The sequence below is a fragment of the Gouania willdenowi genome, chromosome 3, assembly GCF_900634775.1.
Source record: "Gouania willdenowi chromosome 3, fGouWil2.1, whole genome shotgun sequence".
Classification (NCBI taxonomy): Eukaryota; Metazoa; Chordata; class Actinopteri; order Blenniiformes; family Gobiesocidae; genus Gouania; species Gouania willdenowi.
The window spans coordinates 45,404,969-45,420,693 of NC_041046.1; the positions used below are offsets into that span (position 1 = coordinate 45,404,969).

At 43.7% G+C, this 15,725-nt stretch overlaps 2 protein-coding genes across 2 annotated transcripts in view; one reads left to right on the forward strand and one right to left on the reverse strand.

Annotated features, from left to right (window-relative positions):
* Positions 1–15,725, forward strand: part of neo1a (neogenin 1a) — a 257,814-nt gene that overhangs the window by 140,538 nt on the left and 101,551 nt on the right.
* Positions 6,444–11,248, reverse strand: LOC114479711 (zinc finger protein 853-like). The gene is made up of 2 exons (XM_028473545.1): positions 10,347–11,248; positions 6,444–6,462 (listed from the first exon to the last, which is right to left on the reverse strand). Exons 1-2 carry the CDS (start codon positions 11,201–11,203, stop codon positions 6,444–6,446), a joined length of 876 nt encoding a protein of 291 aa, XP_028329346.1. The 5' UTR covers positions 11,204–11,248.

Consider the following 15,725-nt stretch of genomic DNA (forward strand, 5'->3'; position numbering starts at 1 on the left):
ACAGGAGATCCAGGGCGGGTCTGTAAGCTGACAAAGAGGCAGGCAAGGCAGGTAGTTCACTGAGTTGTCCGTGTTGCTGAGCCCAGGCTGGTGCAGGAGTGGAGGGAAGGCAGGATCTGACTGAGCAAGAGGAAACTGAGTCTACGATCTGGCAAGGAGGTGGAGCTGACGACCGGTTCTTATAGCTGTGGAGAGTGGTGATTGGTTGTAGCTGCAGCTCAACTCCTGCACAGCTGAAGTCACTCCTGTAATTAAGCACACACACAGTGAGAGAGAGCCTGCAGCCTAAGAGGAGGAGGCAGAGGGCCTGACACACATAGTTGATCAGGTCTAGTAACCATCATGGACTACCGTCTCAGGATTATTAAAATGGTTGTTCTCAGGGTGAGAACAGAACTTTAAAAAGAAAACAGATTGATATGAAACTAACAGATTTGGTCACTGTTGGAGAATTTAAATATTTGTTAATGGACCAGGAAAGAGCTTGTGTTGGACAATGTGACTGTTTTCATCTTGTTTAGAGCTGGTGTCTGCAGAACTGCTGGTTGTTGATGTACTGATGTATGAATGTATTTATTGTTGTTGCTGCCATGCCAGGTCCCTCTATTTCCAATCTCAATTAGGCTTTTATCTGTTTAAATAAAAGATATAATGATAATAAACTTCTAAACCTTTTCCATTTAATGTCATATATGTTGATCCATTATCATATTTCATGCTTATTTTGGCCAATTTACCAAGATTCACCATTTGTCATGCCCATTATTTGCCAGTTTAAACTAATTGTTCCTTCTTTTTGAATAACATTACCTCAACCCACATTTCTGCCACTTTTAATCCAATATTGACACTAATTTACAACTTTCTCTGGTTTTTAAAATCCCATTTCACCACCTTCTCCACCATTTTTGGTCACTTTGAACTCATTTTATTTCTGATCAAAAACAGGGATTTCCTGGATGTTGTGGGGCCTTCATGGCTGACACGACTCTGCAGCATCGGGGGCCGTGCCTCTGGTTTGGCAGACCTGGGTGGTTGGAAGGTGTGTTCCAACTATAGAGGGATCACACTCCTCTGCCTCCCTGATAAGGTCTTTTCAGGGGTACTGGAGAGGAGGGTCCACCGGATAGTCCAACCTCAGATCTAGGAGGAACAATGTGGTTTATGCCCTGGTTGTGGAACTGTGGACCAGCTCTACACCCTCAGCAGGTCTTTGAGAATTCATGGGTGTTTGTCCAACATGTCCACATGTGTTTCGTGAACCTAGAGAAGGCACTGGACCGTGTCCCTCTGGAGCACGGGGTATCGGACCCCCTGATAAGGTCTGTCCATTCCCTGGATGACCAGAGTCAGAGCATGGTCACCATTGCCGGCAGTAAGTAGACCTGGTTTCCAGTGAGGGTTGGACTCCTCCAGGACTGCCCTTTGTCACCAATTCTGTTCAGAACTTTCATGGACAAAATTTGTAGGTGCAACTAGGGCGTTGAGGAGGTCTGGTTTGGGGGCCTCAGGATTGCGTCACTGGTTTTTGCAGATGATGTGGTTCTGTTGGCTCCATCAGGTCGTGACCTTCAACTCTCACTGGACCAGTTCACAGCCCAGTGTGAAGTGGTCGTGATGAGAATCAGCACCTCTAAATCTGAGCCCATGGTTCTCAACCAGAAAAAGGTGGAGTAGTGCCTTCTCCGGGTTGGGGATGATGTCCTGCCCCACGGGGAGGAGTTCAAGTATCTCTGGGTCTGGTTGACGACTGAGGGAAGGATGGAGCGAGAAATGGACAGAGAAGGAGCCTGCACTGATCTGTCGTTTTATAGTTTGCGTTGTTGTTTGCAGTCGTGTGATTACGTAGCACAAGCATTTGCTTCACTTGCTGGACATTAAGTCTGGAGAGTTCCATAAACAACGTCCTGTCTTTGACACCAACCACAGTAAAAAAAAAAAAAAAAAAAAAAAATCCAACCAAACGGATTCGTGCCAATCATTTTAAAGACGCTTAAACCGCTTGATCGACCGTTGCCATGGAGAGCCCGCCTTTTTCTCCTCCTGCTTTTGGAAGCTGAGATTCTCCTGCGCCTTCTGCTCCACGATCAGCTCTTTGATATTCAGACGCAGCTGTTGCTGCTGGAGTCGCTTCTGCTTTTTGATGTTCAGATGCTTCTGAATTTTCTTCTCCAACATCTGCTCCTCAAGCTGCAGCTTCTGGAAATTCTTCTGTATTTTAGAGCCCAGATGCTCCTTAATCTTAAAGGGGACATATCATGGTTTTAAATCCTTCCTTTTTAGATATAAATCATACAGTTGTGGTCTATATAAAGTGGAACTGCAATGCTTGGGTCTGAATTCCTCATTATTATAGCTCCACCCCTTTTCTACCCCTTTTCTGATGTGCGTCTGAGAGCAACTCGTTTTGGTGCTGTCTCTTTAAATGCAAATGAGACACTCCATACCCCGCCCCCTCTTCAGGTGACACTCGGTTCAACTCCACCCTGCTCGGCCATTTTTGTAGTTTGATAGAAGAGATACGGCTATGTAGCGGAGCATAAACTTTTTATTCAGAGGTTATTTACAAAATGTCAACAACGTTAGACTTGTCCATCCAGCCTTACATGTTCCAGCCAGAGTCTGACCCAGTGGAGCGAGATGAAAATGAAGATGATGAACCTGCAGAACCCTAACAAGTGAGCTAACACAAGCACCGAGCTAACGCTATAGCACCAAGCTAACGCTAGGGCCGAGCTAATGCTAGCGCCAAGCTAACGTCACGAAATGCATTTTAATACAGTCTTTTCAAAGACAAAAACGTCAAAATGAAATGACTAATGAAAACTTTAGACTTAAATTAAATCACGTAGGCCATATCATCAAGGATCTAAAACGAGCACACAGCGCTAACGTATGAAGACGGTGCAACTGCTAATGCTAATAAAACAATGACAGGGACGTCTTATCATCACACTTTTTAGCGTTATTTACAGCTTACCGAAGTGCTCTGTTCATCGTCTCCAAAGATAGATGGAATTGAACCCTCAATCAGACAAAGTCTTTCTGTAAATCCTTCTTTATACTGGTGGAGGTTGATGAAGCAGTCATCATTGAAGTGCTTCACACACACAAAAATGACCTTATCCACAGATGTGGTACATTTCTATAAAAAATAAAACTCAACCAGACACTTTGAAAAGGTTCTGATGCTGGGAGACGGTGTAATGAAGCGTGTGGGTTACTACATCCAACAACCCAACATTTTGACTTATCCTCTCGTAACTTCTGCATCCTGGAGCTTGGACTACAAAATAAAAGCCAGAAATAAAAATGGCGGATTGCTCAAAGTGTTGGACCTGGAGTTGATGAACTAATTTGGCAGTTCTGCTGCAAATACTGTGATGTAATAGTTCAAAAAACGTAATAGAGAATAGAAAAATCTAAACAGATTGAAAAATATGAGCAAAACAGAATATAAAGATATCTACGGAGCACCTGAAGAGACTAATTTGATTTTTTCTGTACTTCTAAACACTCTAAATATACAACAAAATGCATTAAAGGGCTAAAATAGTGGATTTAGCATGATATGTCCCCTTTAAGCCCCAATATCTGGTCCTCGAGCTGCAGCTGCTGATGTTTCTGATGTTTAGAACTCAGATACTCCTGAAACTTCTGCTCATAGTTCAGATTGAAATCTTCCTTCTGTTTTTGAAACTCCTGCTCTTTTTTAAGCATCTCCTTCTCCATGTTCTCATGCTTGGCCATCAGTTTGTCCCTACACTCTTGTAGGCTTCGTTGGAAGTTCTTGAGATTGGTCTCCTTCTGCTTCAGATGTTCTTTGAAGTTCATATGCTTTTTTAATTTACTAGTTTCCTCCTCCAGTAACACCTTTTTATTTTCTAGGTCGTTGATCTGAGACTTCAGTTCGAGGTTTTTTGCAAGTAGGGCTCATCGCACGGGCGGCATCAAGGAAAGGCGATCTGGCGCGCTTTGGGGGTGCCTGGTCGGTGTGCCTGGGGGCCGGCGGGGCAACTTGCAGCATCCCCTTGGTGTCCTCGGCGACTATGGGCGTGGTCGCTGTCCCTGGGGGCGCTGCTCTTGGTGCTGCTTCCGTTCCGGGTCCTTCTGGCCTGGGGTCTGGTCCCTGCTGGCTCTGGACCCGCCGGCGAGTGCCCGCCGGCTGCCCGTTCGGCATGGCTCTGGCCGTCTACTGGGCGTGGGCCTTGGCTCCGCTGCTGGGGTCTCAGGTGGGGGGCTCTCTGGGCCCTTCCCTCAGGGGTTGGGTGGTGGGAGGGGTGGGCTGCTGGCGGGGGACCTTGGGGTTGGGGGTTGTGGTCGGTGGCGGGATGCGCTGGGTGCTCGGCTGCTTGGGGCTTCCTCGGATGTGTGTGTGAGAGGCGGTGGCTGCCTCTCAGCCTGGGATCTTGGGGGCTTCTGGTGGGTTGCTCGGCCGTGGGGGGGTGGCCTGGGGCTCCCTGGCCCCCACTCTTTCTGCTGGCCTGGCTGCATCTGCGGGCCCAGGGCAGTTCCTGGGTTTGCGGTAGCGGTTTTTTGCACATACACTGGTATACGATGCACTGGCATGCCTTGGGATGTGGAATAAAACTCATACTGGGCTTAACTTTAGACACGTTAATCCCAAATACCTGCTTTAGGTGCTACCACTCACTCATTCCCCCTGTTCACAGCCACCACCATTATAGCTAAGCTTCACACTAGTCACTATACTGGCTTGATTACACAACATAATAAGCACAATATATTCTACAACTTCACATCTCACCCTCACTGGAAAACAATCTATTCTTTCCCACCCTTTCTATTTCCTACCTTGAGTCTCTCCTCCCTGCTCCCTTTCCCCTCCCCTTCCCCCCCCTCTCCACTTAGGTGTAACACTGCTCTCCCTTTTTATATCCTCCCTATATTAAAAGATTTCTTACCCTTCCTTAGGGAGGGCTGGTGATGGTCACAATTAAGCAATGAAATAAATCAATTTATTTTATTGCAATAAAAAAACTCATAGTGATTGCACTTCTTGTAGTGTTGACCTTTGACAGCATGTGCAGACAAGAGAAAAAAAAAAGTTGGCTACCTCTGGTGAACACATGAACACAATTATAGATTTTTACAATTTCCTGTTATCTCCCACCTGGTGTGGGATCAAGATTTACCCTTGTATTTTCAGTTCATGTTCTAATCAGTATCATTATTAAACTATTATAATGATCTTAAACCAAAAATAATTTTTTTTATAAATGTGTGTAGAAATGTAAGTTTCATGCTACGTGACGAGGAGAGTAAACAAAATGGTTCCAATCACGGTTACTGAACTCAGGGGGTTTCTCCAAACTCACCAAAGAGGAAAAAAATAGTACAGAACTATTCCAGGAGTTGATGAGCACGAAACAGGGCGATAATGAGACGCCACAGCAATTTCTGTATCATGTGATAGGTTTAAAACAATGCATCCTATTTGCATCAAAACTGACTGATACTGACATTAAGTACTCGGCAGCCACAGTACAAGATGTCTTCCTGCATACAGTGTACCAAGGCTTTGGACACAAACACACTGATATACGTAGAGAACTGAAACATTTATTATCCAGCAATGGGGTCACTGATGAGATGATCCTTCGACAGGTGATGAAAACCACCAGTGAAGAAAACGAGAGAATGAAAACACTTGGTTCATACCGCAGACAGAATGTAACGAATGCACACAGCGCGCAGCTCGAGCCACAAGGGGTTTCAAGACCTAACCCAAAGTCGGTGAGTGAAGAGTTGAAGTCAAACCAAACAAAGCCAGATCCCCTGAGGGACCTCACTACCAAAGTAGAGGCACTCACCAAGCTGGTCATGACAATGCAAAACCACCAGCAGCATGCTCACAATGGCCACCAGTACAGTCAAATTAGGACACAATCAAAACGTGGAAAATGCTATGGGTGTCCAAGCTGTGTGGAACAAGACTGTAAACACTGTTTCATATGTGGGGAGGAAGGACACCGTGCTGCAGGCTGTTTAGGACGGTCAAAGAGACAGGGAAACTTCAACCGGTCACTGGAAGGGGACATCTCGGTCGAGTCCGTAAATATGTCGCAGCCAATGGGTGAGGTAAAAAATGACAAAACATCGTCCACATCTCCAACATCCACACCCCAACCAGTAATAATAAACACCGGAAGTCACAACGTGTAGCTAAAGCTGGAGTGGTTGCTGGTCTTATTGAGAAAAAGGCCCTAGTTCAGAGTTTTTTAAATGACTTAGCAGTTACCTCATTGCTCGACTCGGGGTCACAAGTTAGTATAATCAGCCGTGCCTTTAAAGATGAATACCTACCTGACCTCAGTATTCACCCAGTTTCTGAGATCCTAGGTGAGGAGGAACTGAAGGTCATTGCAGCAAATGGTGGCCTCATTCCATATGATGGGTGGGTAGCTATTACAGCGAACTTGCTAGGGAATTTGGATCCCAATATGTCCATTAGTGTTCCATTTCTGATCAGCAGCTATCCCACAGATAAACCACTGATTGGCTTTAATGTTTTGGAAGTGTTAATCTGTGGCCAACCAGAGAGTCTAATGCCGGTACTTACTAACCTTCTCAGTAATGCCATATATGTCCCCAATGAAACAGCCAAAACTCTTGTCAGCTTTGTTCAGACAGCAGACAGCTAGGCAAGTGTCATGGGTGAAATGTCAGGTTTCATCAAATATGGATGCCTCTACTTGGCTGGTATTTTTCGAAACAGATGAAGACACCCTAGCCCTAACCCTGAACAATGAAATGCAGGTCCAGGTTTGATAGAGATCCAGAATCCAACAAAGCCCTATGTCACCATTCCAGTTTGTAACAATACTAACCATGACATCACAATGCCAGGCAAAACCACTCTAGGAATCCTGCAGCATGTTACCCCTTGGGGGCTTTATGAATGGACAAGAATCCCATTTGGATTTTCAAATGCACCTGCAGCTTTCCAGAGAAGCATGGAAGAAATGCTGGGCCTCCTTAGAGATGAGTGTTGTATTCCGTACCTGGATGACCTACTGTGCTACTCCAGATCCTTTAGTGACCATGTTGAGGTGACCCGCAAGGTTCTCCAAGCACTGCAGTACCACGGGGTGAAGTTACGAGCAGAGACGTGCGTGATGTTCCAAAAGGAAGTTTGCTATGTTGGACGCTTGGTGACAGCTGAGGGAGTTCAAGTTGACCCCAAAGACCTCAACGCGGTGCTGGCTTTAAAAACCAAAACACCCCAAACAGTTAGTGACCTCCGCCAGGTTCTTGACTTCCTAAGTTATTACCATTCATACACACAAGATTTTGCTAAGATATCAAAACCATTGCATGAGCTGCTCCAAGTCAAGTCCTCCATGCCCCAACTCCTTCCACGTCACTGCAAGTCTAAAGTGGCTCAACTCCCTTCAAAACACCCATTGAGTGGAATGCTAATCATCAAAGCACCTTGGAAAGAATAGTCAACACGCAGACCAATCCTCTAGTCCAAGCATACCCCAACTTCGAAGAGCCATTCGTCCAACACACTGATGCAGAGGAGAAAGGGCTTGCCAGGGAACGCTTCTAATGGCCACATATAAAGCGATGCTTTGAGCTTTATGTCACGAGAAGATGCAGTTTTTGTGCTCCCATGTGTGGCCTAACCTCTGCTTCTTCTCTTGATTTGGTTTGCATAGACTACTTGCACCTGGAGAAGAGCAAAGAAGGTTTCGAGTACATTCTGGTCGTAATCGATCATTTCACCAGGTTTGCTCAGGCTTACCCTACCAAAAACAAGTCTGGACAAACTGCAGCTGAATGCATTCACAATGACGACATACCTTGTCTTGGTTATCCAAATTGTCTTCACCACGATCAAGGACGCGAGTTTGAAAACAATCTTTTCCACACCCTCGGACGATTATCAGGAGTAGGACACTCGCGAACTTCTCCGTACCACCCACAATGTAACCCTGCTGAGCGGTTCAACCGCACGCTCTTGCAAATGTTACGCACACTGACAGACAGGGAAAAGGAGAGATGGAAGGAACATTTGCCCCAAATGATCCATGCCTATAACTGCACTCGCCACAAGTTCACGGTTACTCACCTCATTATCTGCTGTATGGTCAACATCCCCGTCTTCCCATAGATCTTTTGTTTGGCCTATTGGAAAACACTGAATCAGTGACACACAAAGAACGTGTGGAGAATGGTCAAAAAGAATGACAGAAGTTTACAAAATCGCAAACAAAACCAGCTTGTCATCAAGTGCAACGAACAAGTCCTATTATGATCAAAAGGCAAGAGGAGTGGTCCTAAAACCCGGAGATAGAGTACTTGTTCGCAACATGGGTGAGCAAGGCGGAACAAGTAAACGATGCTCTTACTGGGAGAAGAAAATGTATGTGGTGAAAGAGCAAATTTCTGACAACTCTGTGTACGTCATCCACCCTGAAGGTGACCCAAATGTGCGGAACAGGACCATACACAGAAAGTTGCTACTGTTAGCCAATGACTTGCCTGTTGAGAGCCCAGCACAGCCAACTGACATCGTCTTAAAACGCTCTCAGTGACAAAAACAACCTCAACAGAAAGCAAGCTCTGCCGATGATGATGAGACCACAGACACTGACAATGAGACTGAGTGGACAGGAGGTTATTGGTTGAGAACAGCTTCAGTCAAGATTGGAAATGATCAGGTTGTACAAGGCAGACCAACAGCCTCGGATACGGAGCATATGTCAGTGTCAAAGCAATTTCCTCCAGCAGTGCCCGTCCGAACTCTGAAGAGACCAGTCATGACCCACAAAAGACATTGAAATACAGTACCGTTGAGAGAAAGCAGACCCATTGGTACACACACGGATGAGATTAACTTACCTGAAGGTGAAGAAAAACAAAGCTCTAACAGAAGTGAAGTGAAACTAGCAAGTGATGGATCACAGACAAATGAAGAAAGTGAAATTATACACACTCCTCAGCCTGAAGAAGATGAACAAAATGACCATGCTGAACAAATACAGGTGGACAGGACAAATAGGAGGTCAGCCAGAGAGAGGAGAAACAAGACTAGTGTTCACATATGAGCAGTGTTGGGAATTTTACTTTAAAAAAGTATTTAGTTATAATTACTCACTACTTGTTCAAAAAAGTGACTGCGTTAGTAACTAAATTACTCTATAATAAAACTAACTCATTACTAAGGAAAGTAACTATTTGCGTTACTATTAAAAAAAAAAGTTGCTATATGTCAAAGAATTCACATTTTTTAGATGTGTGTGTCGTTGTGAGGTGCTTCATTAAATATGAGTTGTTTACAACAAATATGGACAAAGTCTTCACTTTGTTCACAAAAGTATAAGACAAGCCAGATAAAGTATTGTTTACCAAAATATGTAAATCTCTGATATCTGCTCTGGATATAATGAACACTTCACATGTACGTTCTTGTCTTTGACCATAATTAATATAAAGTAGTGTTTGTATCGTCACCTTAAAAATGACAACTTTTCATCAGATTGTTCCACACTCACCATCTCTGCTGATTCATCACATCTGTAGTTTGTGTGTGTGTGTGTGTGCGTGTGTGTGTGTCGCAACGTCGCCTTAACCAATCATAATCTCTCACCTTGTTTTTAACCCGCCTCCTCACAACAGCTGAGTCAGAAGCCGGGGATGTTTTCATATAACAGTTTATTCAATCAATGCATGTAACGCACCACATTTAACGTTCAGTAACAATAACGGCGTTGTAACGGCGTAAAAAGTAATTATTTAGATTACCCTGTTACTGAAAAACAAACACTGTTACATAACGCCGTTATTTTAAACGCCGTTATTCCAAACACTGCATCTGAGTCACTTGGCCAACCTTTTTACACGAAATGGACATTTTGTGTAAATGATCACTTATTATAATAGTGCTTTAATGTAGACAGAAATAATAGGAATAATTCATAAATGCAGAAAAAGGTTTATTTGAGTGTGAAAATGAATATATTTCCAATTGAACGGAGAAAGAGTCACATGTGTCCAGCCGGTTGTAAATAGACTTTGTTTACGACATGCTTTAATTCCCAAAGGCTTTCCAATGTCAGCACTTCACACGAATAATCAGCATGGCCAATAAAATTGAGCAAAAATAGGTATTTTTTTATCATTTTAATAATTTTTTTCTCCGCCTTTGCCTTTCAAAATTGAACCAAACCGATTTGAACCATTCATTTTAACGACACTTAAACCACTTGATCAACCGTTGCCATGGAGAGCCCGCCTTTTTCTCCTTCTGCTTTTGGAAGCTGAGATTCTCCTGCGCCATCTGCTGAATCTTCTCCTCAAGATACTCCAGCAGCTGTTGCTGCTGGAGTTGCTTCTGTTGCTGCTGGAGTTTCTTCTGTTGCTGCTGGAGTTTCTTCTGTTGCTGCTGGAGTCGCTTCTGCTCTTTGATATTCAGCGGCTCCTGAATCTTCTCCTCAAGCGACTCCAGCAGCTGTAGCTGCTGGAGTTGCTTCTGCTCTTTGTTGTTCAGATACTGCTGAATCTTCTCCTCAAGCGACTCCAGCAGCTGTTGCTGTTGCTGTTGCTGCTGGAGTTGCTTCTGCTCTTTGTTGTTCAGGTACTGCTGAATCTTCTCCTCAAGCGACTCCAGCAGCTGTTGCTGTTGCTGCTGGAGTTGCTTCTGCTCTTTGTTGTTCAGATGCTTCTGAATTTTCTTCTCCAACATCTGCTCCTCAAGCTGCAGCCTCTGGAAATTCTTCTGGACTTTAGAGGCCAGATCCTCCTTAATCTTAAACCCCAACATTTGGTCCTCGAGCTGCAGCTGCTGACGTTTCTGCTGTTTAGAACTCAGATACTCCTGAAACTTCTGCTCAAAGTTCAGATTGAAATCTTCCTTCTGTTTTTGAAACTCCTGCTCTTTTTTAAGCATCTCCTTCTCCTTGTTCTCATGCTTGGTTATCAGTTTGTCCCTACACTCTTGTAGGCTTTGGTGGAAGGTCTTGAGCTTGGTCTCCTTCTGCTCCAGATATTCTTTGAAGTTCATTTGCTTTTTTAATTTACTAATCTCCTCCTCCATTAACACCTTTTTATTTTCTACGTCGTTGATCTGAGACTTCAGTTTGAGGTTTTCTTCAAGCAGATAACTTCTAAACACTTCTACCTCAACTTTGCATGTCAGCATCTCAGGAGATGTAGGTGGCTGTGATGTAGTCATGGTGAAATATCTGATAGGTTTGTCCCACTGGTTTGTGTCTCGGTGCTACAGTGATCTGCAGCTGACTTTGATATAGCTAAATTCTACGTCTGAAATGAAAGGCACTGGCCAAGAGGCTCCGCCCACTTGAATAAAAAAAGAACTCTCCATCTCCATGGTGAGTTCCATAAACAACTTCCTGTCTTTAACACCTTTAACACAGTAAAAACAAAAAAAAAAGTGGTTTCAATATTTCCGAGTCAATTTGGTTTAACCAGGATAAAGTATTTACAACTATATCAAGAGTTGCCTACCTCTGGTGAACACAATCATCAAAAATAGAAACATTTTGACACAGAACAGTGTTTCCCAAATGTTATTGCCCTACGTACCTCTTAGCTCATGTTATACATTATTTATTTGTGTCTGCAGGCTAGTTTCAACTCTTTTCTGTTTCTCGTCCAACATTAACCTTAAATTTTGGCCTTTTTATTCATCATTTTATTTCTGATGTTTTGCTCATTTTAGAATTTGAATTTCACCTTTGGGTTTATTTCTGTCTAAAATTTAAGGCAACTTATTGTTCATTTAGTTATTTTTCTATATTATTTGAGTACTTCAAATAGTTGTCAGACAAAAATTGCATTAGAATATGAAATGTACATGCTTTTTTTTAATCTTCAGCTGAACAAGTGTAAACATTTGTACTTAGCACTGCCCCCTACAGGAAGGCAGAAGTACTGTTTAGTTGTTTAATTAGTAAAGCAGCAAAAATATCAACATAAAAAAAAATAGTTTTTTTTGAAGTGTGGGGGTTCCTATCATAGTGATAAAGTAGCCAATCAACACTTGGTTAATTTGCACAAAAACTGATCAACATCTTTTTATGCTGATGCACCATTTTCAACAAAAAAACATAAATTCAGGAATTAGGAAATAGAATATCTGAAATAAAGAAAATGGGTCAAAAATACCATCTTTTTCTATCCATTAGTGGTTAAATATCATGTTTAATTTATGACAGAAATCACTGAGGTTTATTAAGACACTTTTCATCCTCTTTTCTTACCTTTTTTCTGTCTTGTTGCACTTTCCTCCTTCAATAACAATATTCAGAATGAGATAATCAAAGATAAACTCTACATTTGTTTCCTCAATGCACGATGGTGGATGTTTCCAGCTTTAAATTGAAGTTGTTTCTCCAACAACAAGCGAGGGAAAGAATTACAAGTGTCTTCTTTTTTCAGGCCAGTTGACTCTGCTTTTAGCATGTTTTATTTAGACGGGAGTTGCATGAGCTGACCGAGCAAAAGAAATGAGGACGAGATGTGAAGTCAGACTCCGGTCAGAAGAGGAACGTGACGCTTCCATTAGCGCTCAGCGGCATAGAAACAGCCTGTCATGTACTGTATTGTGTGCATCTAAAGCTCAGATTTAAAGTTGAATTCATCCCACAAACAAACAAAAACAAAATACAAGGATGAGCATTATATATGGATATTATGGAAATGCTTCATGTTGTTTCGGTCCTCAGTGAAAATACCAATGATGACTCCAAAAACGGACAAAACGACAGCAGAATACCAAAAACACATGAAACGACAATAAAAATACACATAAAGAACAACAAAAACCCAAAATGAAAACAAAATACTCAAAATGACTAAAAACAACAAAAACATACAATATGACGATAAAAAACGTGCACACTAAACAATAAATAAATACACATAATTACTCCAAACATGCAAAATGACAACAAAACACACAATATGACCAAACAAAACACAAAATGATTACAAAAATCGGTCGGTGTGCCTGGGGGCCGGCGGGGCAACTTGCAGCATCCCCTTGGTGTGCTCGGCGACTATGGGCGTGGTCGCTGTCCCTGGGGGCGCTGCTCTTGGTGCTGCTTCCGTTCCGGGTCCTTCTGGCCTGGGGTCTGGTCCCTGCTGGCTCTGGACCCGCCGGCGAGTGCCCGCCGGCTGCCCGTTCGGCATGGCTCTGGCCGTCTACTGGACGTGGGCCTTGGCTCTGCTGCTGGGGTCTCAGGTGGGGGGCTCTCTGGGCCCTCCCCTCAGGGGTTGGGTGGTGGGAGGGGTGGGCTGCTGGCGGGGGACCTTGGGGTTGGGGGTTGTGGTCGGTGGCGGGATGCGCTGGGTGCTCGGCTGCTTGGGGCTTCCTCGGATGTGTGTGTGGGAGGCGGTGGCTGCCTCTCAGCCTGGGATCTTGGCGGCGTCTGGTGGGTTGCTCGGCCGTGGGGGAGTGGCCTGGGGCTACCTGGCCCCCACTCTTTCTGCTGGCCTGGCTGCATCTGCGGGCCCGGGGCAGTTCCTGGGTTTGCGGTAGCGGTTTTTTGCACATATACTGGTATACGATGCACTGGCACGCCTTGGGATGTGGGATAAAACTCATACTGGGCTTAACTTTAGACACGTTAATCCCAAATACCTGCTTTAGGTACTACCACTCACTCATTCCCCCTGTCCACAGCCACCATCATTATAGCTAAGCTTCACACTTGTCACTATACTGGCTTGATTACACAACATAATAAGCACAATATATTCTACAACTTCACATCTCACCCTCACTGGAAAACAATCTATTCTTTCCCACCCTTTCTATTTCCTACCTTGAGTCTCTCCTCCCTGCTCCCTTTCCCCTCCCCTTCCCCCTCCCTCTCCACTTAGGTGTAACACTGCTCTCCCTTTTTATATCCTCCCTATATTAAAAGATTTCTTACCCTTCCTTAGGGAGGGCTGGTGATGGTCACAATTAAGCAATGAAATAAATCAATTTATTTTATTGCAATAAAAAAAACTCATAGTGATTGCACTTCTTGTAGTGTTGACCTTTGACAGCATGTGCAGACAAGAGAAAAAAAAAAAGTTGGCTACCTCTGGTGAACACATGAACACAATCATTGATTTTTACAATTTCCTGTTATCTCCCACCTGGTGTGGGATCAAGATTTACCCTTGTATTTTCAGTTCATGTTCTAATCACTTTCATTATCATTATTAAACTATTATAATGATCTTAAACCAAAAATAATTTTTTTTATAAATGTGTGTAGAAATGTAAGTTTCATGCTACGTGACGAGGAGAGTAAACAAAATGGTTCCAATCACGGTTACTGAACTCAGGGGGTTTCTCCAAACTCACCTAAGAGGATAAAAAATAGTACAGAACTATTCCAGGAGTTGATGAGCACGAAACAGGGCGATAATGAGATGCCACAGCAATTTCTGTATCATGTGATAGGTTTAAAACAATGCATCCTATTTGCATCAAAACTGACTGATACTGACATTAAGTACTCGGCAGCCACAGTACAAGATGTCTTCCTGCATACAGTGTACCAAGGCTTTGGACACAAACACACTGATATACGTAGAGAACTGAAACATTTATTATCCAGCAATGGGGTCACTGATGAGATGATCCTTCGACAGGTGATGAAAACCACCAGTGAAGAAAACGAGAGAATGAAAACACTTGGTTCATACCGCAGACAGAATGTAACGAATGCACACAGCGCGCAGCTCGAGCCACAAGGGGTTTCAAGACCTAACCCAAAGTCGGTGAGTGAAGAGTTGAAGTCAAACCAAACAAAGCCAGATCCCCTGAGGGACCTCACTACCAAAGTAGAGGCACTCACCAAGCTGGTCATGACAATGCAAAACCACCAGCAGCATGCTCACAATGGCCACCAGTACAGTCAAAATAGGACACAATCAAAACGTGGAAAATGCTATGGGTGTCCAAGCTGTGTGGAACAAGACTGTAAACACTGTTTCATATGTGGGGAGGAAGGACACCGTGCTGCAGGCTGTTTAGGACGGTCAAAGAGACAGGGAAACTTCAACCGGTCACTGGAAGGGGACATCTCGGTCGAGTCCGTAAATATGTCGCAGCCAATGGGTGAGGTAAAAAATGACAAAACATCGTCCACATCTCCAACATCCACACCCCAACCAGTAATAATAAACACCGGAAGTCACAACGTGTAGCTAAAGCTGGAGTGGTTGTTGGTCTTATTGAGAAAAAGGCCCTAGTTCAGAGTTTTTTAAATGACTTAGCAGTTACCTCATTGCTCGACTCGGGGTCACAAGTTAGTATAATCAGCCGTGCCTTTAAAGATGAATACCTACCTGACCTCAGTATTCACCCAGTTTCTGAGATCCTAGGTGAGGAGGAACTGAAGGTCATTGCAGCAAATGGTGGCCTCATTCCATATGATGGGTGGGTAGCTATTACAGCGAACTTGCTAGGGAATTTGGATCCCAATATGTCCATTAGTGTTCCATTTCTGATCAGCAGCTATCCCACAGATAAACCACTGATTGGCTTTAATGTTTTGGAAGTGTTAATCTGTGGCCAACCAGAGAGTCTAATGCCGGTACTTACTAACCTTCTCAGTAATGCCATATATGTCCCCAATGAAACAGCCAAAACTCTTGTCAGCTTTGTTCAGACAGCAGACAGCTAGGCAAGTGTCATGGGTGAAATGTCAGGTTTCATCAAATATGGATGCCTC